We start from the raw sequence: 14,864 nt of genomic DNA on the forward strand, positions 1-14,864 counted from the left end.
GTGATTTATGTTCAAAATTAATTAGTTGAGCATCAGTATTGTATGAAATGCATATGTGTAAACTGGGTTGGTTCTAGTGAAACTACATTGTTTGTTAGAATGCGAGAATTAATTATCTAATGCATCCACTGCAAATATTAATGCATCCGTTGTCAAAAACTAATGCACTTCAAAGAAATAAAATTTTTGCTCCCTCAATGTGTTACAACTTCTAACTTCTATTAATATAATTTCATTGGATCATCGATGAAAATATGAATAGATAATTTTTTTCCAAATACTTCAGGCCCAAGGGCCCACAAATTACATAGAAACTCAAAGATTTAGAGTTGTGGTTAATTAAGAACTTCTGATCCTAAACTTAGCTACAATAAATAAAAAAAAGAAAAGTATATAAACAATGCATAATATTCAATAACTTATATTTATGATAGGATTCGACAATCTACATTTAATATGATAAATTTGAAACCTTAATTGGATTAAATAACCTTAGATTAAAAGTCCAAACAATTTAATTTGAAATCAACATCCCATATTGTAACAAATTAATTAGGTCTAATAAAATATCCTACACTTAATTTAATAATCTTGACATTTATAAATATAAAATAAATAGCCCAGACTTCATAGTACAATTTTGGGATCTTAAAAGTCCAAAATATAATATTATTAAAAATCCATATTTAATTGATCCAAAATCAAAAGCTCAAATAATAAAAAATTAATTAAACACAATAATAAAAAATAATGAAACCCTAATCCCTATTCTTCAAGCGACATATATACATATATATATATATATATATATATATATAGAGAGAGAGAGAGAGAATGGATCCATGGAGAATGACAAGTATTTTGAGAATAGAGAATTAATATAATCCCTTAGATTACTATAGTCACACGGCCCATATTTATCCCAATAGTTAAGATTGAATTTAACTTAAGATTATTTAAGTAATTTAGTTTTTAAGTATAACCGTTTTTTATTTATTTATGGTTGACCGAATTAATTTTAATTTTGGGTGGAGTTAGTGGAGATATTCATGATTCATTTTTTATTGTTTATTTCTTAAATTAGTTTTATTATTTCATGTTTGAGTTTCCGTTTCTTAAATTAGTTTTATTATTTATAATTAATATAATATTTCATTGACTTATCAAAAAGTATATAATCCTCAAAGCATGTATACAAATTAATATAATTATTATTTAGATATTTGTAATTTTATTATGTTTGTTAGAAAAAATTTATGTTAAATATTTTATGTCATAAAAAATTGAATATATATATTTTTTTCAGATATTCGTAATTTTATTACGCTTGTTCGAAAAATTCTATGTTAAATATTTTATATCAGTAAAAAATTATTCGAATTTTTTATTTAAATATTCGTAATTTTGTTAAGCATTTTCAAAAAGTTTTATGTTACATATTTTAATAATTCTCAACACTCAATTTAAATTCTCAATATTTTGAAATATATATATTAATTTAAATTCTTGTAAAAAACTCACAGCCATCTTAATTGAATATAAATGACATAATAATAATAAAAAAACCTCTCCTTAGGGTTGCACACTCAATTGGCGCCGCACTCTAATTAATCTGCGGCCTCTTCACCTCGAAATCAGCCGCAGCAGCTGCCGATGCCTCGCTTCCTCCGGTGTCGGCCCTCTGTAGCAGCTGCCGATGCCTAACGGTCTCTCTCTCTCTTTTCCGCTGGTCGACGTCGCCCCGTATCAGTGCAGTCCATCATTTCCTGCCTAGTCTTGGCCCATCGGTGTAGCAGCTGCCGACGATTAATAGCAGGTAAACCATTGCAAATCTGGTAGTGAAAAATTATCAAGTCAAAACTTGGAGGCTAAGAATCCAATTCAATTCTGGAAACCAATTTAATTTTATGTTTATCCAACAGATTGTTGAATGTCATGTTTGTGCTCCAAGGCTTGAATTGATTTTTGAAGATCAAATTTCATTTTCAGTTTATATATGGGACAAATCATGGTATTGTAGTACTACTATATAGCCAACTATTACACATTGGAAAAATGGTGGAATTCTTTTGGCTGAAAAATGGTTGAAAATTTAGTACTCCACACTGGATAAAATACAAATCAAAACATCACTTAATAATAATATACATAGAATTACACATTAGTTAAAACGTTGAAGTGTTTTGGCGGGAAAATGGCTAAACATGGATGTATTTGGCTTTTATATAGATATATATATATATATATATATAGGGAGATGTTCAAAAAAGAACCATAAATAAAAAAAGAACAAAGAACCATTTTCAGCCATTCGATCATCAAGATCTACGGTGGATGCATCATCTTGTTGGATCATCAAGATCTACGGTGGATGCATCATCTTGTTGGATGAATGAATATAGAACCTGGGTTCGAATCCTAAAGGGAGCATTTTTTTAAAAAAATTTAGTGCATTAATTTTAACAGCGAATGATGCATTAGATTTGATGGTTCTCCTGTTCTCACAAATAATGTTCTCACAAATAATATAGTTCTCTCTAGAACCACACCCTATATATATATAGATAGATATATCATATATATAGATAGATAACCATCTAGGTTAGTGGCTCGAAGGACAAACTGATTAATAATCATAGTAGTCAAATGGTAGTTTGATTTAAACTTTGCTTATATATTTGAATCCATGAATTCTTTTTTTTTCATTAAATTAATTATTTCACTCATAAAATGTTTATTTTTAATTATTTTTTTAAAATAAGATTGGTTTATTTTTTATTTGTTAGGATCAATTTCATGTAACTTTCTATTTGTTTATAATTATTATAAGTGAGATAGATAATTAGATAAAAAAAATTATTATTTTTTCCGCCTAAAACAAAAGATGCATGATTTTTTATTTATATATTTTTCCAATTTTATCTACTTATTGTTCTAAATTGCAAATTATTTCGCAAAACTTTTTAATTTTATTTAATGTATGTCATTTTATATCATTGTTACACGTATCATTTTTAACCAATAGGTGTAATAGATAAAATTAGCTATAATAAATAAGAAATAAAATATACTATCATTAATGCGTAGTATATTCAATAATCCATATTTTTTTATAAGAAGAAACAATCCATATTTTAGTAAGATAATTTTGAATTCTTAATCAGAGTAAATAGTCAAAACAAAAGATGCATGATTTTTTATTTATATATTTTTCCAATTTTATCTACTTATTGTTCTAAATTGCAAATTATTTCGCAAAACTTTTTAATTTTATTTAATGTATGTCATTTTATATCATTGTTACACGTATCATTTTTAACCAATAGGTGTAATAGATAAAATTAGCTATAATAAATAAGAAATAAAATATACTATCATTAATGCGTAGTATATTCAATAATCCATATTTTTTTATAAGAAGAAACAATCCATATTTTAGTAAGATAATTTTGAATTCTTAATCAGAGTAAATAGTCCAAAATTAAAAGCTCAAATTCTTACTACATCAACAGCCATATTTGAAATAAAATTGATACAAAATTGATAGTTCAAGATTTAAAAAATTATTTTCGACAATTCAGGACATAATTGATAGTGCGAAAATAGTTTAAGGTTTAAAGTGATATTTACCTTAAAAATGTGAGCTAACCCTATTCTCAAATCTTCATCACTCGACACCTTCGTCTCTTCACTCTTTCTGCTTCTTCCTCAAATAACTCACCTTTTATCACTCGACACCTTCGTCTCTTCACTCTTTCTGCTTCTTCCTCAAATAACTCACCTTTTATCAACGTGTCAATTTGAAATCTCATTCGCCACTCGTATTCCATAGCCGACTTTGCTAGCCGCCCTTTGCGCGCTACACTGTCGCATTTTCAAGTTTTTGAAAGCCAGGTGATCATCACAATAGAGATATTTTTTAGTACAAAGTTTTGATATTTTTTTTTACCCTAATCTAATCGAGCTTTGAGGGTTTTGTTTTGTGTCCCTCATCTGTTTGATCTTTTTCCTGTGTAGAAAGGTTACCTACTTTTTAGTTTTGGTATTTGAAGCATGTTCATTTTCTCATATATATGTATAGATTATATTTAATCCCCATCTCTCACAACTCCTACACAACCAGACAAAGATGTCGTCTGAACCCTCCCAGAACCCCGCTGCCGCCGAAGAGTCGGGCGAGAAGAAGCTCTCCAAGAAGGAGCTTGCCAAGCTGGAGCGCCTGCGCAAGCGCCAAGAAGCAGCCGCCGCCGCTGCCGCCACATCTGCTGCAGCCCTCACCCTCGAAGATGAGGACCCACTGGCGGTCAATTACGGCGAAATTCCGGCCAACGACCTACAATCGAAGGCAGTAACGGGGAGAAAATTGACGCAGGTCAAATATTTGACCGACGAGCTCAAGGACAAGGCGGTGCAAATACAGGGCCACGCGCAGGCGATTCGTGCCGTGGGGAAGAAGATGTCGTTCTTGGTTGTGAGGGAGGAGTGCTTCACTGTGCAGTGCGTATTGACTGTGGCCCAGGATTTGGTAAGCCCCCAGATGGTGAAGTTCGCCAACAGTTTGAGCCGGGAGAGCATTGTTGATATCGAAGGGATTGTTTCTGTGCCCTCTCAGCCGATCACCGGTGCCTCGCAGCAGGTATAATCAAGTTACCCTCTTATAAAAGCATGAGTTTGATTTGAGGAAAGGTATAGATGTTTAGGCAAAATCTTGCTAAGTAGTCCACTGCAATAATGATAACCTATATTACTACTCTGATTTCTGTATTATTCATATTTTTCTTAGTTTAGGCATAGTCCTATTTTATTCAATCATACCTGTATATATATGTATATAGTAGTCCAAAACGAAGAAAAACTTTAGTTCAAAAACTCATACCTGTATGAATATATATATTATGCATATTTGATACAAAACTCAACAAATAAAGCATATTGAAAGATAACGGTGGCGAGACACACACGCGTGTATATATATGTGTATACACTTACAAATTATACAGGCAATCGAGTATACTAAAAGTATCTGAAGCTACTTAAAAGAGAAAAAAGTATCTGAAGTTCTTGCGACATGCAAACCTAAAAAGCATTTTAATATATTGACTATTCTGCTTAGTATCCCACTCTTTATTATTTTAATTTATTGTGAGACTCTTTATTATTTTAATGCATCACAGTTATTAGAAGTATGTGTTCATACATAACATATGCATTGACTAAAGGATAAATAGTTTTTTCCATCAAAATACAAATGCTCTCATTGTGTTAATACAATGCAGATCGTATATATTTCTTAAATGCTTTTTCACAACGCCTATATAACATGATTCTTTGTCAACACCAAAAAAATATAATGGCAGAAACAGAAATACAATGGTACAACACCTATATAACGTATGGACTTTTAAAGTACAAAAAAATCTTTTAAAATCTGAATTGAATGCACCCCCCTTAGTTTACTGTTTGAGTGAATTTGTTTGAATTCTATAGGTGGAAATTCAAGTGAGGAAACTCTATTGTGTTAGCAAGGCTGTTCCTATTCTGCCTTTCAATATTGAAGACGCTGCAAGAAGCGAGGCTGAGATTGAGAAGGCTTTGCAGGTATCGAGTTACGTTTAAAATAAAAAGAGACACGCTACACATAATAACATACTTGTCTTTCTTTTTTATATATTGGAAACATTGAGCCAAAAAGTGCATTCTGAACGCAGGCAGGTGAGCCACTTGTTCGTGTAAATCCAGATACTCGCTTGAATAACAGATTCTTCGACTTACGCACTCCTGCTAATCAAGGAATATTTGGAGTCGAAAGTGAAGTTGAGAACGTGAGTATAACTTGTTTTATTTTGTAGGTGTTTCCCATTTCTTTAGCATCTATGTGCATTACAAGACGTTTACCTCTTCAAGCATCGTCCTGCTGTTCCTTATGCAGTATTTGAAGTGATATTGGCATCTTTTCGTTTGCTGAAGTTCTTCGTATTTTTTCAAAATTTTATGATTGTTTAATTTTTTGACAGAATGAATCATAGTGAAGTCTTGAGCTGAAATGCTTAATATACTACTTTTTGATGCAGATATTTAGGCAATTTATGTTATCAAAAGGTTTCTGTAAAATCCACACACCAACATTGACTGCGGGTTCTAGTGAAGGTGGTGCAGCTGTGTTTAGATTCGATTACTTTGGAAAACCTGCTTGTTTGGCACAGTCACCTCAGTTATTTAAACAGATGGCCATCAGTGGTGGTTTTAGCCGTGTGTTTGCGATTGTTCCAGTATTCAGGGCAGAGAACTCTTCCACTCACCGACATTTGTGTGAGTTTATTGGTCTTGATGTGGAAATGAGGATTGAGAAGCACTATTCAGAGGTATGTATGTATTATTTGTGCAGGTGATGTTTCTAGGTCTGTTTCTATAGGTTATTAACACCTACACTTATTTGTGCAGGTGATGGACATTGTCGATTGCTTATTTGTTGAAATGTTTGACAGATTGAATGAGAGATGTGCTAAGGAGCTTGAATTTATTAATAAGCAATATGCATTTGAAAATCTAAAGGTTGGCTCTTAGTCAAACCAAAAATTATTTTTATGCATCTACACTCACTTTTTTGTTGTGATTGTGAATGCTCATCCTTGAATTTTAATGTAAATTTAATTTGCAGTACTTACGGAAGACCTTACGACTTACATTTGAGGAGGGGGTTCAAATGCTTAAGGTAAGATGTGAAATGATTTGATAGATATGCACGTATAAAGTGGTGGTAGTCTAGTCTAAGATGTGAAATGATTTGATAGAGATATTCTGATGCTGATTTTTTTGCTTGGTTGCAAAACGAGAAAATGGTAGATGTTTGGAAATTTACAAGCCATTTACGCTTTTATTTTACTCTTTTCTTTAATGACAGGAAGCTGGCATAGAAATTGATCCTTTTGGAGATCTCAACACAGAAACAGAGCGAAAGCTTGGCCAGCTTGTCCTAGACAAGTAATTAAGCTGATTGTTATTATTTTATTTACTTGAGTTAATTATTTTCCTCACATGCATGTGACTTGCATATTAATTATCGACTAAATTTCAATTTCAGGTACGGTACCGAGTTCTACATACTTCATCGCTTTCCTCTAGCAGTTCGACCATTCTATACGATGCCATGCCCTGATAATCCAAAGTATAGCAATTCATTTGATGTTTTCTTACGAGGTAAATGTTTGCTTGATAACATTTCTTATTTTACTTGACCGTTCGACTGGACATCAAATGTCTGTGTAGTATCCCGTCCTTGTTCCTTTTGGCAGCGGTGCACTGCTTTTCAGACTGGAAATTTGTATCTCACTAAGTTTTGGGCTAAAATTCTGTATTTTGCCTGGATGAAAAACTAATACAATTAAAATTTCTCCTCCCATAATAATTACCAATAAAAGTTTCATGATTCGTCGTAGATTGGAAGCTTCATTCGTGTATTGGATCTGTTACCTGAATCTTTTTCTTGTTTTATTTTTTTAATTTTTTTTATTGCTAGGTGAGGAAATCATATCAGGAGCTCAGCGTATTCACGAGCCCGAGTTTTTGGCGGAGCGTGCACGAGCATGCGGGATTGACGTCAACACTATATCAACTTACATTGATTCCTTCAGGTCGACCCTTTATATTCCTATAGAAGAGCTTAATTTTTTTCATAAATTCATGATTAGAAAGTTCAATCAACTTAATTGCTTTATTGTTTACATGAGTTTGTGAAAGTCACAAAAAAAATAATTCTCTTTAATCTAAGAGACAATGGGACTGGTCACATATAGTTTTGATTCAAAACTAGACTGTCTCATGTTCTTAAGAAGAATAAATCATGTATTGAAATCAAAACTACCCATGTCCCACCTCTTCTGACCAGCATTGGAATTCCACGTTTATTTGCTGATTTGCCTGTTTATTGAAATCATGTAATGTGGGTTACATTTTTATTCATGTTTAACATATATACTTGTTTTTGTACACTGGTTGCTCTTAGGTACGAGACGCCACCTCATGGTGGATTTGGAGTGGGATTGGAGCGGGTGGCGATGCTTTTCTGTGCGCTTGACAACATTCGTAAAACATCGTTGTTTCCTCGTGATCCACGGAGAATCTTTCCTCATGATCCTATACCACCTTTCACTATTGAAGACACGGCAAGAACCGAGGCTGTAATTGGGAAGGCTTTGCAGGTTTCAAGCTATGTTTAAAATCAAAATGCTCACACCTGCATATAACATACTACTTGTCTTTGTTTCCTTTGTTGGAAATATTGTTCCAAAAATTGTTTTTTTGATGCAGGTGGGCGAGCAACTTGTCTTGGATAACAGAGTCCTTGACTTACGCACTTCTGCTAATCAAGGAATATTTCGAGTCAAGTGTCAAGTTGATAACGTAAGTATAACTTGTTTTTATTTTGTAGGCGTTTCCCATTTCTGTAGCATCTATTTCCATTACAAGACATCTACTTCTTCGAGCATCGCCCTGCTGTTCCTAATGCAGTAATTGAAGTGATATCGACATCTCTTGTTTGCTGAAGTCTAAATAGTTGAATTAATAGGTTTCTTGTTCATCATCTGTTTGGTGGCATATAGTGAGATCAAATTTTATGTAGCGTCCAATCTAGTTTGGAGGTCGTGTCTGTTATTAATACATAACTACTTACCGATATGTTTGTGATTGTTTAATTTTCTGTCTGAAGACTAATGAAATCTTCAGCTGGGATGCTTAATGTTATTTCTTTTTGGCAGATAATTTGCCAATTTTTGGTGTCCAATAGTTTCCGTTCGATCCACACACCAAAATTGAATGTGGATTCTGGCGAAGGTGGTGCAAATGTCTTTAGATTGGATTACTTTGGAACACCTGCTTGTTTGGCACAATCAACTCAGGTTTATAAACAGATGGCCGTTTGTGGTGGTTTTAGACGTGTGTTTGAGATCGGTCCAGTATACAATGCAGAGGTCCCTTCTACTCACCGGCATCTGTGTGAGTTTATTGGTCTTGATGTTGAAATGAGGATTGAGGAGAACGATTCAGAGGTATGTATTTTTTGTGAATGCTTTAGCTGCTTATCGTTTCAGGTCATTAACCTACACTTATTCATGCCAGGTGATGGACATTGTCGATCGCTTATTTGTGGAAGTATTTGACAGATTGAATGAGAGATGTGCGAAGGAGCTTGAAGCTGTCAATGAGAAGTATCCGTTTGAAAATCTCAAGGTTGGCTCTTTGTTAAATTGATCTTGTTTTATTTAGTATCTACACTCACCTTTGTGAATGCTCATTATTAAATTTGATTTTTGCTAATTTGCAGTACCTACGGAAGACCTTACGACTTACATTTGAAGAAGGGGTGCAAATGCTTAAGGTAAGATTATGAGAAATGATTTCATAGAGATGCATAGTAATTACAAATTTCCAAGAGTATATTTTGTAATTAGGATAATTATACCTGTTCACACAAAGTTTGCCTTTTCTTTAATTAGACAGTGTCTTCTACTGCAGGAAGCTGGCATAGAAGTTGATCCTTTTAGAGATCTCAACACAGAAACACAGCGAAAGCTTGGCCAGCTTGTCCTAGACAAGTAATTAAGCTGATTAATTGTTAGTACTACTATTTAATTTACTTGGCTTGCATATTAATTATCGACTACATTTGAATTTCAGGTATGGTACTGAGTTCTACATACTTCATCGCTACCCTCTAGCAGCTAGACCATTCTATACAATGCCATGCCAGGATAATTCAAAGTATAGCAATTCGTTTGATGTCTTCATTCGAGGTAAGTGTGGACAATGGTCACTCCATAACATTTGTAGTTTTGGTTTCAATTTATTAAGCTGCATTTGTAATAGATGCGACAAATAAATGAAAGCTAGTTAATATTGTCAAATTTCTCCGTACTAAAAGTTTCATGATTCATAGTAGTTTAGAAGTCTGAATCTTTTTCTTGGTGTTTGTTATTGGTAGGTGAGAAAGTGATATCAGGAGGTCAGCATATTCACGAGCAAGAGCTTTTGGCAGAGCGTGCACGAGCATGCGGGATCAACGTCAACACTATATCGACATACACTGATTGCTTCAGGTTCACTTGTTGAGCTCCCTTTGTTTTCTCATCTTATCTAAAAGAGCCTTGAGTTGATTTTGTTTTGTACATTGGTTGCTCGTGATTAGGTGTGGGGCAGCACCTCAGGGTGGATTCGGAGTGGAATTGGAACGCGTTGTGATGCTTTTCTGTGCGCTGGACGACGTTCATAAAACATCACTTTTCCCACGTGATCCGCGGAGATTAGAACCTTGATTAAGGATGTTCATATACTACATGAGATTTCCAGTTAGAGTCATTAGGTCATAGGATATTTTTCTTAGGCGCAACTCCTTCTTCTAGAAGCTTCATTCGTGTGTCGAGAAGACGGCTCAATCAGGACACTAGCTAGGTCTTATTAGTTAGTGTCCTGATTGAGCCATCTTCTGGCAGCTAGATGTAAAGTGTTGATATAAAAGTAGATTGTTTCTTCTTCTTAAGAAGAAATGCAGTTTTGGGTTAGAAATTGATCAATTTCAGCTATAGAGGTTGAAGATACAATGACGCCATGCGTATTCGGACTTTCATTCATCTAGAAACTAAATTATGTATGTCTTCATCCTGGGTGGAGCCATAATGTTCCCTTGGTTCTGTAAAATTTGAGCAATTTTTTTTTCGATACAAATTTTAAAAATTTAGTATTTTATATGTTGAGTGTAATAGAGGAAAAAAGTGAAAAATTGAAAAGATAAATAAATAAATAAAATTTCCATATAACAAAAACACTCATGCTTTGCGGGACAACTCGATCACTTCCTCAGTCATGTTTTAAATTAAAATGCCTGAAAAAGTTCAATGATGTAGATGTGAAAAAGGAAACGATATGCCCTAGTTCAAGGGTAAATTCCATGCTAGGTCACCCCTAATGAGGATCACCCTTCTGATCTTGACACGTGTCCCTGAATTCGATGCTCAACCCAGCTCATGGAGTCAGCGAAACCCGGTTCTGTTTCCCCCAAAACCCGGCTACAGGCGGGTTTTTAATTGTATAGGTTAGGACACGTGTTTGTGTGCCATTTATTATTGAAATGAAGCTTACTGAACAATCTTGGTGATCGGACAAATCAGAAATTCTCCTTTTCCGGCTTGCTTTGAAAGATTTGTCGCATCGACCCGAAGTTTCATGTTTCATGTGGTGATTTTTTACAAGATCCGTCATCGGTTTATATTGTTCCAACATTTCATTGTGTTGAATGGTAAAAATCTAGACTGAGTCAACAACTATTATAAATTCTTCGATTTTTTTTATTTATCATTTACTCTGCATCTGTGAATGTTGATGCTAGCGAAAGGGGAAAAATCAAACTTTTCGATCGTGGAGGCCCGGGATCGAAGCAAATTTGGGAGGTTAAGCATGCAGCTGCAAATTTCGTGAGGAAGGCAATAGCATTTCTTACTGTGGCAGAGATTGGTTGTATTGAGGTTTGGTTTTTCTACTTGATGCAGCTGCAAGATTTGAGCCTAAGCATTTGATCTTCTTCCACTGACGGTTATTGTCTCTCTCGTTCTCAAAACATCCTATGCACAATAAGGGTGGTTTTGAGAAGGATTCGCTTATCTTTTAATTTGTTTGGTTTGTTGTGTTAAACTTTGTCACCTGATTTACTTGATTTCCCTGTTCGTTTGCTGTCTAAAATACATAAACGTTTCTATGGTGAAAGTTGTGAAGTATGTAACAAATCTGATAACTTGTTCTATTACCATTTATTTATAAACATTTTCCTGTTTATAAATTATGTATGTTTTTTTGCCCAGTAGATAACATTTATTAAATTATGTATGATTTTTTGCCCATGTAGTGAAGTAATTAGCCTCATCTTCGTAGATGAACCGTTTAAATATTGGTGTTCTCATACGTAAGAAATGTCTTGTCTTATGTAGAAGGTTTATCTTTAAATTATATCCCGAATTTTGATCCCATGTTTTTTTTTTTTTAATCTCGAATTTAAGAATATTACAAGTATAATGGACTTTTGAAATTATTTAAGATAGTTTTTAATGGTTTTTTCATTATTAAGAAAAGCAAGTCAGGTTGCTTGTTCATTGTTAGAACACGTTGAATATAGTTTATGATCTTTGAAAAATTTATTGAAGCTGAAAACTTAGAGATGGTTTGATGTCTTGTTTTTTGTTGTTTAATGAAAAAGTGGTCCACAATGTTCTGTAAAGGTTTAATACTTGTAGTTAAATTGAAGACATTTAGTTGTGTATATTTTTCCGTCACATCTCGTTTGTTTGAGTTGTCACCTTTGGTATCTGAACTTGTTCCGGGAGCATCTATCCACTGAATTCTTTGCTCATGTAGGAAGTTCTTGGTTTTGACTTTTGTTGCATTATGTGAACATGTTATGGGAGCATCTATCCCCTAATTTTTTGTAGTGAAAATACTATTGATTTCATTTATTTCCTATCTTAATAAAATTTTATGCCTTGTTTTAGGTTCCAATTATTGTGTTACCCGAGGAATATTAGATGATGGATCATGTTGGTATTCCTTCAACCTTGCATCCCGCTTCACCTATTCCTATTCATAATTCAAAGAGTTTGCTGACAAAAAGACGTCTGACATATGAGGAAGTTGATGCTGTTAAAAAAGGCAGTGAAATACAGAAGACGCCAAAGAATAATTCAGAACTGCTTTTGGAAGAGAAACAGGTGTTACGTTTGGATCCCCGCCGTTCCCCTCGTTTGGTTGAACAAGGCAAGAAAATAGAAGAAAAGAAGGCGAAAGATGAGGATGATTATGCAGCAAATGAAGCATCTAGCACTGCCCTTTGTAAAAATTGTTTAAAAATTCTGAATTACGCAACGGCAGAGGAAAATGCAAAGAGTAATACCAATGTGAGTGTTATTACATGTTTTTAAACCCAAAAATGTTCATTGTGTTATACTTACCTTTTTTGGTGGTCCGACAGGCCAAACTGATCTTCTTGATCAGTTTGTTGAAGGAGAAAGTTGAGAAGTTAGATAAGAAAATAGAGAAGCTCTTTGTTAAAGTTGAGACTCGTAATACGACTCTACATGAGGAGGTGATAGAGTGCCTTCGGTCTTACTTTCAGAAGAAGGCAAGCGCAGACCCCATAAAATCTGGTGCAGAGAGAGGCAGTAAAGTTGATGAAGTTGTAGTTGGCAATAATAATGGAGAGTTTGGTGATGATGGTGGTGAATTTGCTCGATTTGCGAATATAGAAGAACTTATTAATATGTGTAGAAAAGTTGAGGCATAGAAGGGTTTTAATAATGTCTTGTGTGGCAAGGAATGGGTGTTTGAAATCGAGTGGCTGTGAAGAACTTTATTCATCATCACCCTATGTAGCCGGAGGTACGTACTCCGTTAATTTGGAGCCTCATTTGAAGTCTGAATTGTAGGTATGTTTGAGTTTTGGCAGCTGTAGGTATCCCTTGTTTTGCAGCATATGTATATTGCAAACTGGAACATGAATTATGATTATTATGGTAAGACTTAAAGCAACATATTATTAGAGATGAAACTATATTGATTAACATTATTACTCATATCTTTTATTTGTACATTTGAATTTCCCCTTACAATCTTGCTTTGTAACTAGGAATATATTCTTATTGTCTTGGGTTGATTTGTCTTCAATTTAGAAGAATGATTGGTCCATATATGAAAGTTGTTTATGCTCTATGTGAAAAATGAAAGAAATTCCCTAGTTTTGTCGAATTTGACCAACTGAGTTTTTTTAACCCTAATATATTCACCAGCAGTGAATATATTAGTAATCCTATTTACAATTCATTTCCCACTGGAATATTTATAAATTTGGCTGCATTGCGAGGATTGTAGTCATATTTGTCTATTACTCTTAGAATAATTGTGTATATCATAATTAGATTCGAAAGATATAGTATTTTGGCGTTTTGTATCTATAATCATTTATCATTGAAGATTGAATATGTGTAGGCGCTCATGGTTTGCATGGCATGGCATTTTATGTTTGTTTTACTAATGGGTCACGGATGTCTTGGTGATACCCTAGTTTGTAACTTAAGTTACATCAAGGCAAAAAAACAATAGAGGTAGCTTTTTCCTCTCCACTTATATAAATTTTGGCCCCCTTAAAATTTAGATTCCAGCTGGCTCTCCCTTGCATTATTGGATATTATGCCCCATATAAAGCCTCCGTTGTCGTGCATCTCTAAATAGAAAGCATTATTTTAACTTGTAAGATAAATTAGCTACCGACAAATGTGGTACGACAACTGTTGGACGGCAAGGATGGATTCCATTCCACGCTCCCGACGTATGTCAATTTCAGAAAGTTGGATTGCATAGGACAAAAATATACCGAGGCCACATTTGTTCCGATGTTTTTAAGTCACTGAACAATGATTTCGAAGTTTACTTCTTATTCTCTTTCTATATTGCGAAGCTTATGGCATTGAGGGACTGATTCCGATGATTTTTTTTGCTCATTGAAGATGAGGACGTGAGCTGAAATCCCGTGCGAAACACCATCACAATTAGCTCCGTGAAGATGGAGGCCTACGTTGAAGTATGGTGAAACAAATTCCCAGCAATGTTTTGTCTTCTTATGTTTAGCTTGAACAAGTTAATAAAAATCTTTCGTTGTAGGGAGATCCGTGGGTGCTTACAGGAACCACGGTGACCCAATGTTCTTCCTGATGTGTGGAATCTTTTATGAAGAGGATTGAGGAACCTTTTTTTAGTAACTAGATTATTTGAACCTCTATGTTTAGGTTTGTTATTATCTGATGTGTTATCCACATCATGGCTATGTTTAT

The 14,864-nt window shown here is 34.1% G+C and overlaps 2 protein-coding genes across 4 annotated transcripts; both read left to right on the plus strand.

Moving 5' to 3' along the window:
- Positions 1 to 1,569: 1,569 nt before the first annotated feature.
- LOC130995242 (aspartate--tRNA ligase 1, cytoplasmic-like) lies at positions 1,570 to 10,598 on the plus strand. 2 transcript variants are annotated; one of them, XM_057920452.1, is made up of 19 exons: positions 1,570 to 1,816; positions 4,124 to 4,636; positions 5,488 to 5,598; positions 5,709 to 5,822; positions 6,072 to 6,362; positions 6,442 to 6,552; positions 6,659 to 6,712; positions 6,902 to 6,981; positions 7,082 to 7,197; positions 7,517 to 7,631; positions 8,003 to 8,198; positions 8,308 to 8,400; positions 8,757 to 9,047; positions 9,118 to 9,228; positions 9,323 to 9,376; positions 9,514 to 9,593; positions 9,676 to 9,791; positions 9,980 to 10,094; positions 10,184 to 10,598. In XM_057920452.1, exons 2-19 carry the CDS (start codon positions 4,130 to 4,132, stop codon positions 10,308 to 10,310), a joined length of 2,682 nt encoding a protein of 893 aa, XP_057776435.1. In that variant the 5' UTR covers positions 1,570 to 1,816; positions 4,124 to 4,129; the 3' UTR covers positions 10,311 to 10,598. The 2 variants fall into 2 exon arrangements, with proteins under 2 accessions (XP_057776435.1, XP_057776436.1); XM_057920453.1 differs by lacking the exon at positions 1,570 to 1,816 and adding an exon at positions 3,679 to 3,894.
- Positions 10,599 to 10,938: 340 nt separating this feature from the next.
- LOC130995243 (uncharacterized) lies at positions 10,939 to 14,857 on the plus strand. Of its 2 annotated transcripts, XM_057920454.1 has the most exons (5): positions 10,939 to 11,290; positions 11,381 to 11,516; positions 12,534 to 12,935; positions 13,010 to 13,416; positions 14,541 to 14,857. In XM_057920454.1, exons 3-4 carry the CDS (start codon positions 12,567 to 12,569, stop codon positions 13,319 to 13,321), a joined length of 681 nt encoding a protein of 226 aa, XP_057776437.1. In that variant the 5' UTR covers positions 10,939 to 11,290; positions 11,381 to 11,516; positions 12,534 to 12,566; the 3' UTR covers positions 13,322 to 13,416; positions 14,541 to 14,857. The 2 variants fall into 2 exon arrangements, with proteins under 2 accessions (XP_057776437.1, XP_057776439.1); XM_057920456.1 differs by lacking the exon at positions 10,939 to 11,290 and having other exon boundaries at positions 11,306 to 11,516.
- The last annotated feature ends 7 nt before the right edge of the window (positions 14,858 to 14,864 follow it).

Source organism: Salvia miltiorrhiza, chromosome 7, assembly GCF_028751815.1.
Source record: "Salvia miltiorrhiza cultivar Shanhuang (shh) chromosome 7, IMPLAD_Smil_shh, whole genome shotgun sequence".
Classification (NCBI taxonomy): Eukaryota; Viridiplantae; Streptophyta; class Magnoliopsida; order Lamiales; family Lamiaceae; genus Salvia; species Salvia miltiorrhiza.

What these genes read in the sequence shown, in the direction of transcription:
- LOC130995243 (XM_057920454.1), top strand. Translation starts at nt 12,567, where the DNA reads ATGATGGATCATGTTGGTATTCCTTCAACCTTGCATCCCGCTTCACCT. An exon ending in ATGCAAAGAGTAATACCAAT is followed by an intron (nt 12,936 to 13,009) that starts GTGAGTGTTATT and finishes GTGGTCCGACAG; the next exon opens with GCCAAACTGATCTTCTTGAT.
- LOC130995242 (XM_057920452.1), top strand. Translation starts at nt 4,130, where the DNA reads ATGTCGTCTGAACCCTCCCAGAACCCCGCTGCCGCCGAAGAGTCGGGC. An exon ending in GTTTGATGTCTTCATTCGAG is followed by an intron (nt 9,792 to 9,979) that starts GTAAGTGTGGAC and finishes TGTTATTGGTAG; the next exon opens with GTGAGAAAGTGATATCAGGA. An exon ending in ACATACACTGATTGCTTCAG is followed by an intron (nt 10,095 to 10,183) that starts GTTCACTTGTTG and finishes GCTCGTGATTAG; the next exon opens with GTGTGGGGCAGCACCTCAGG.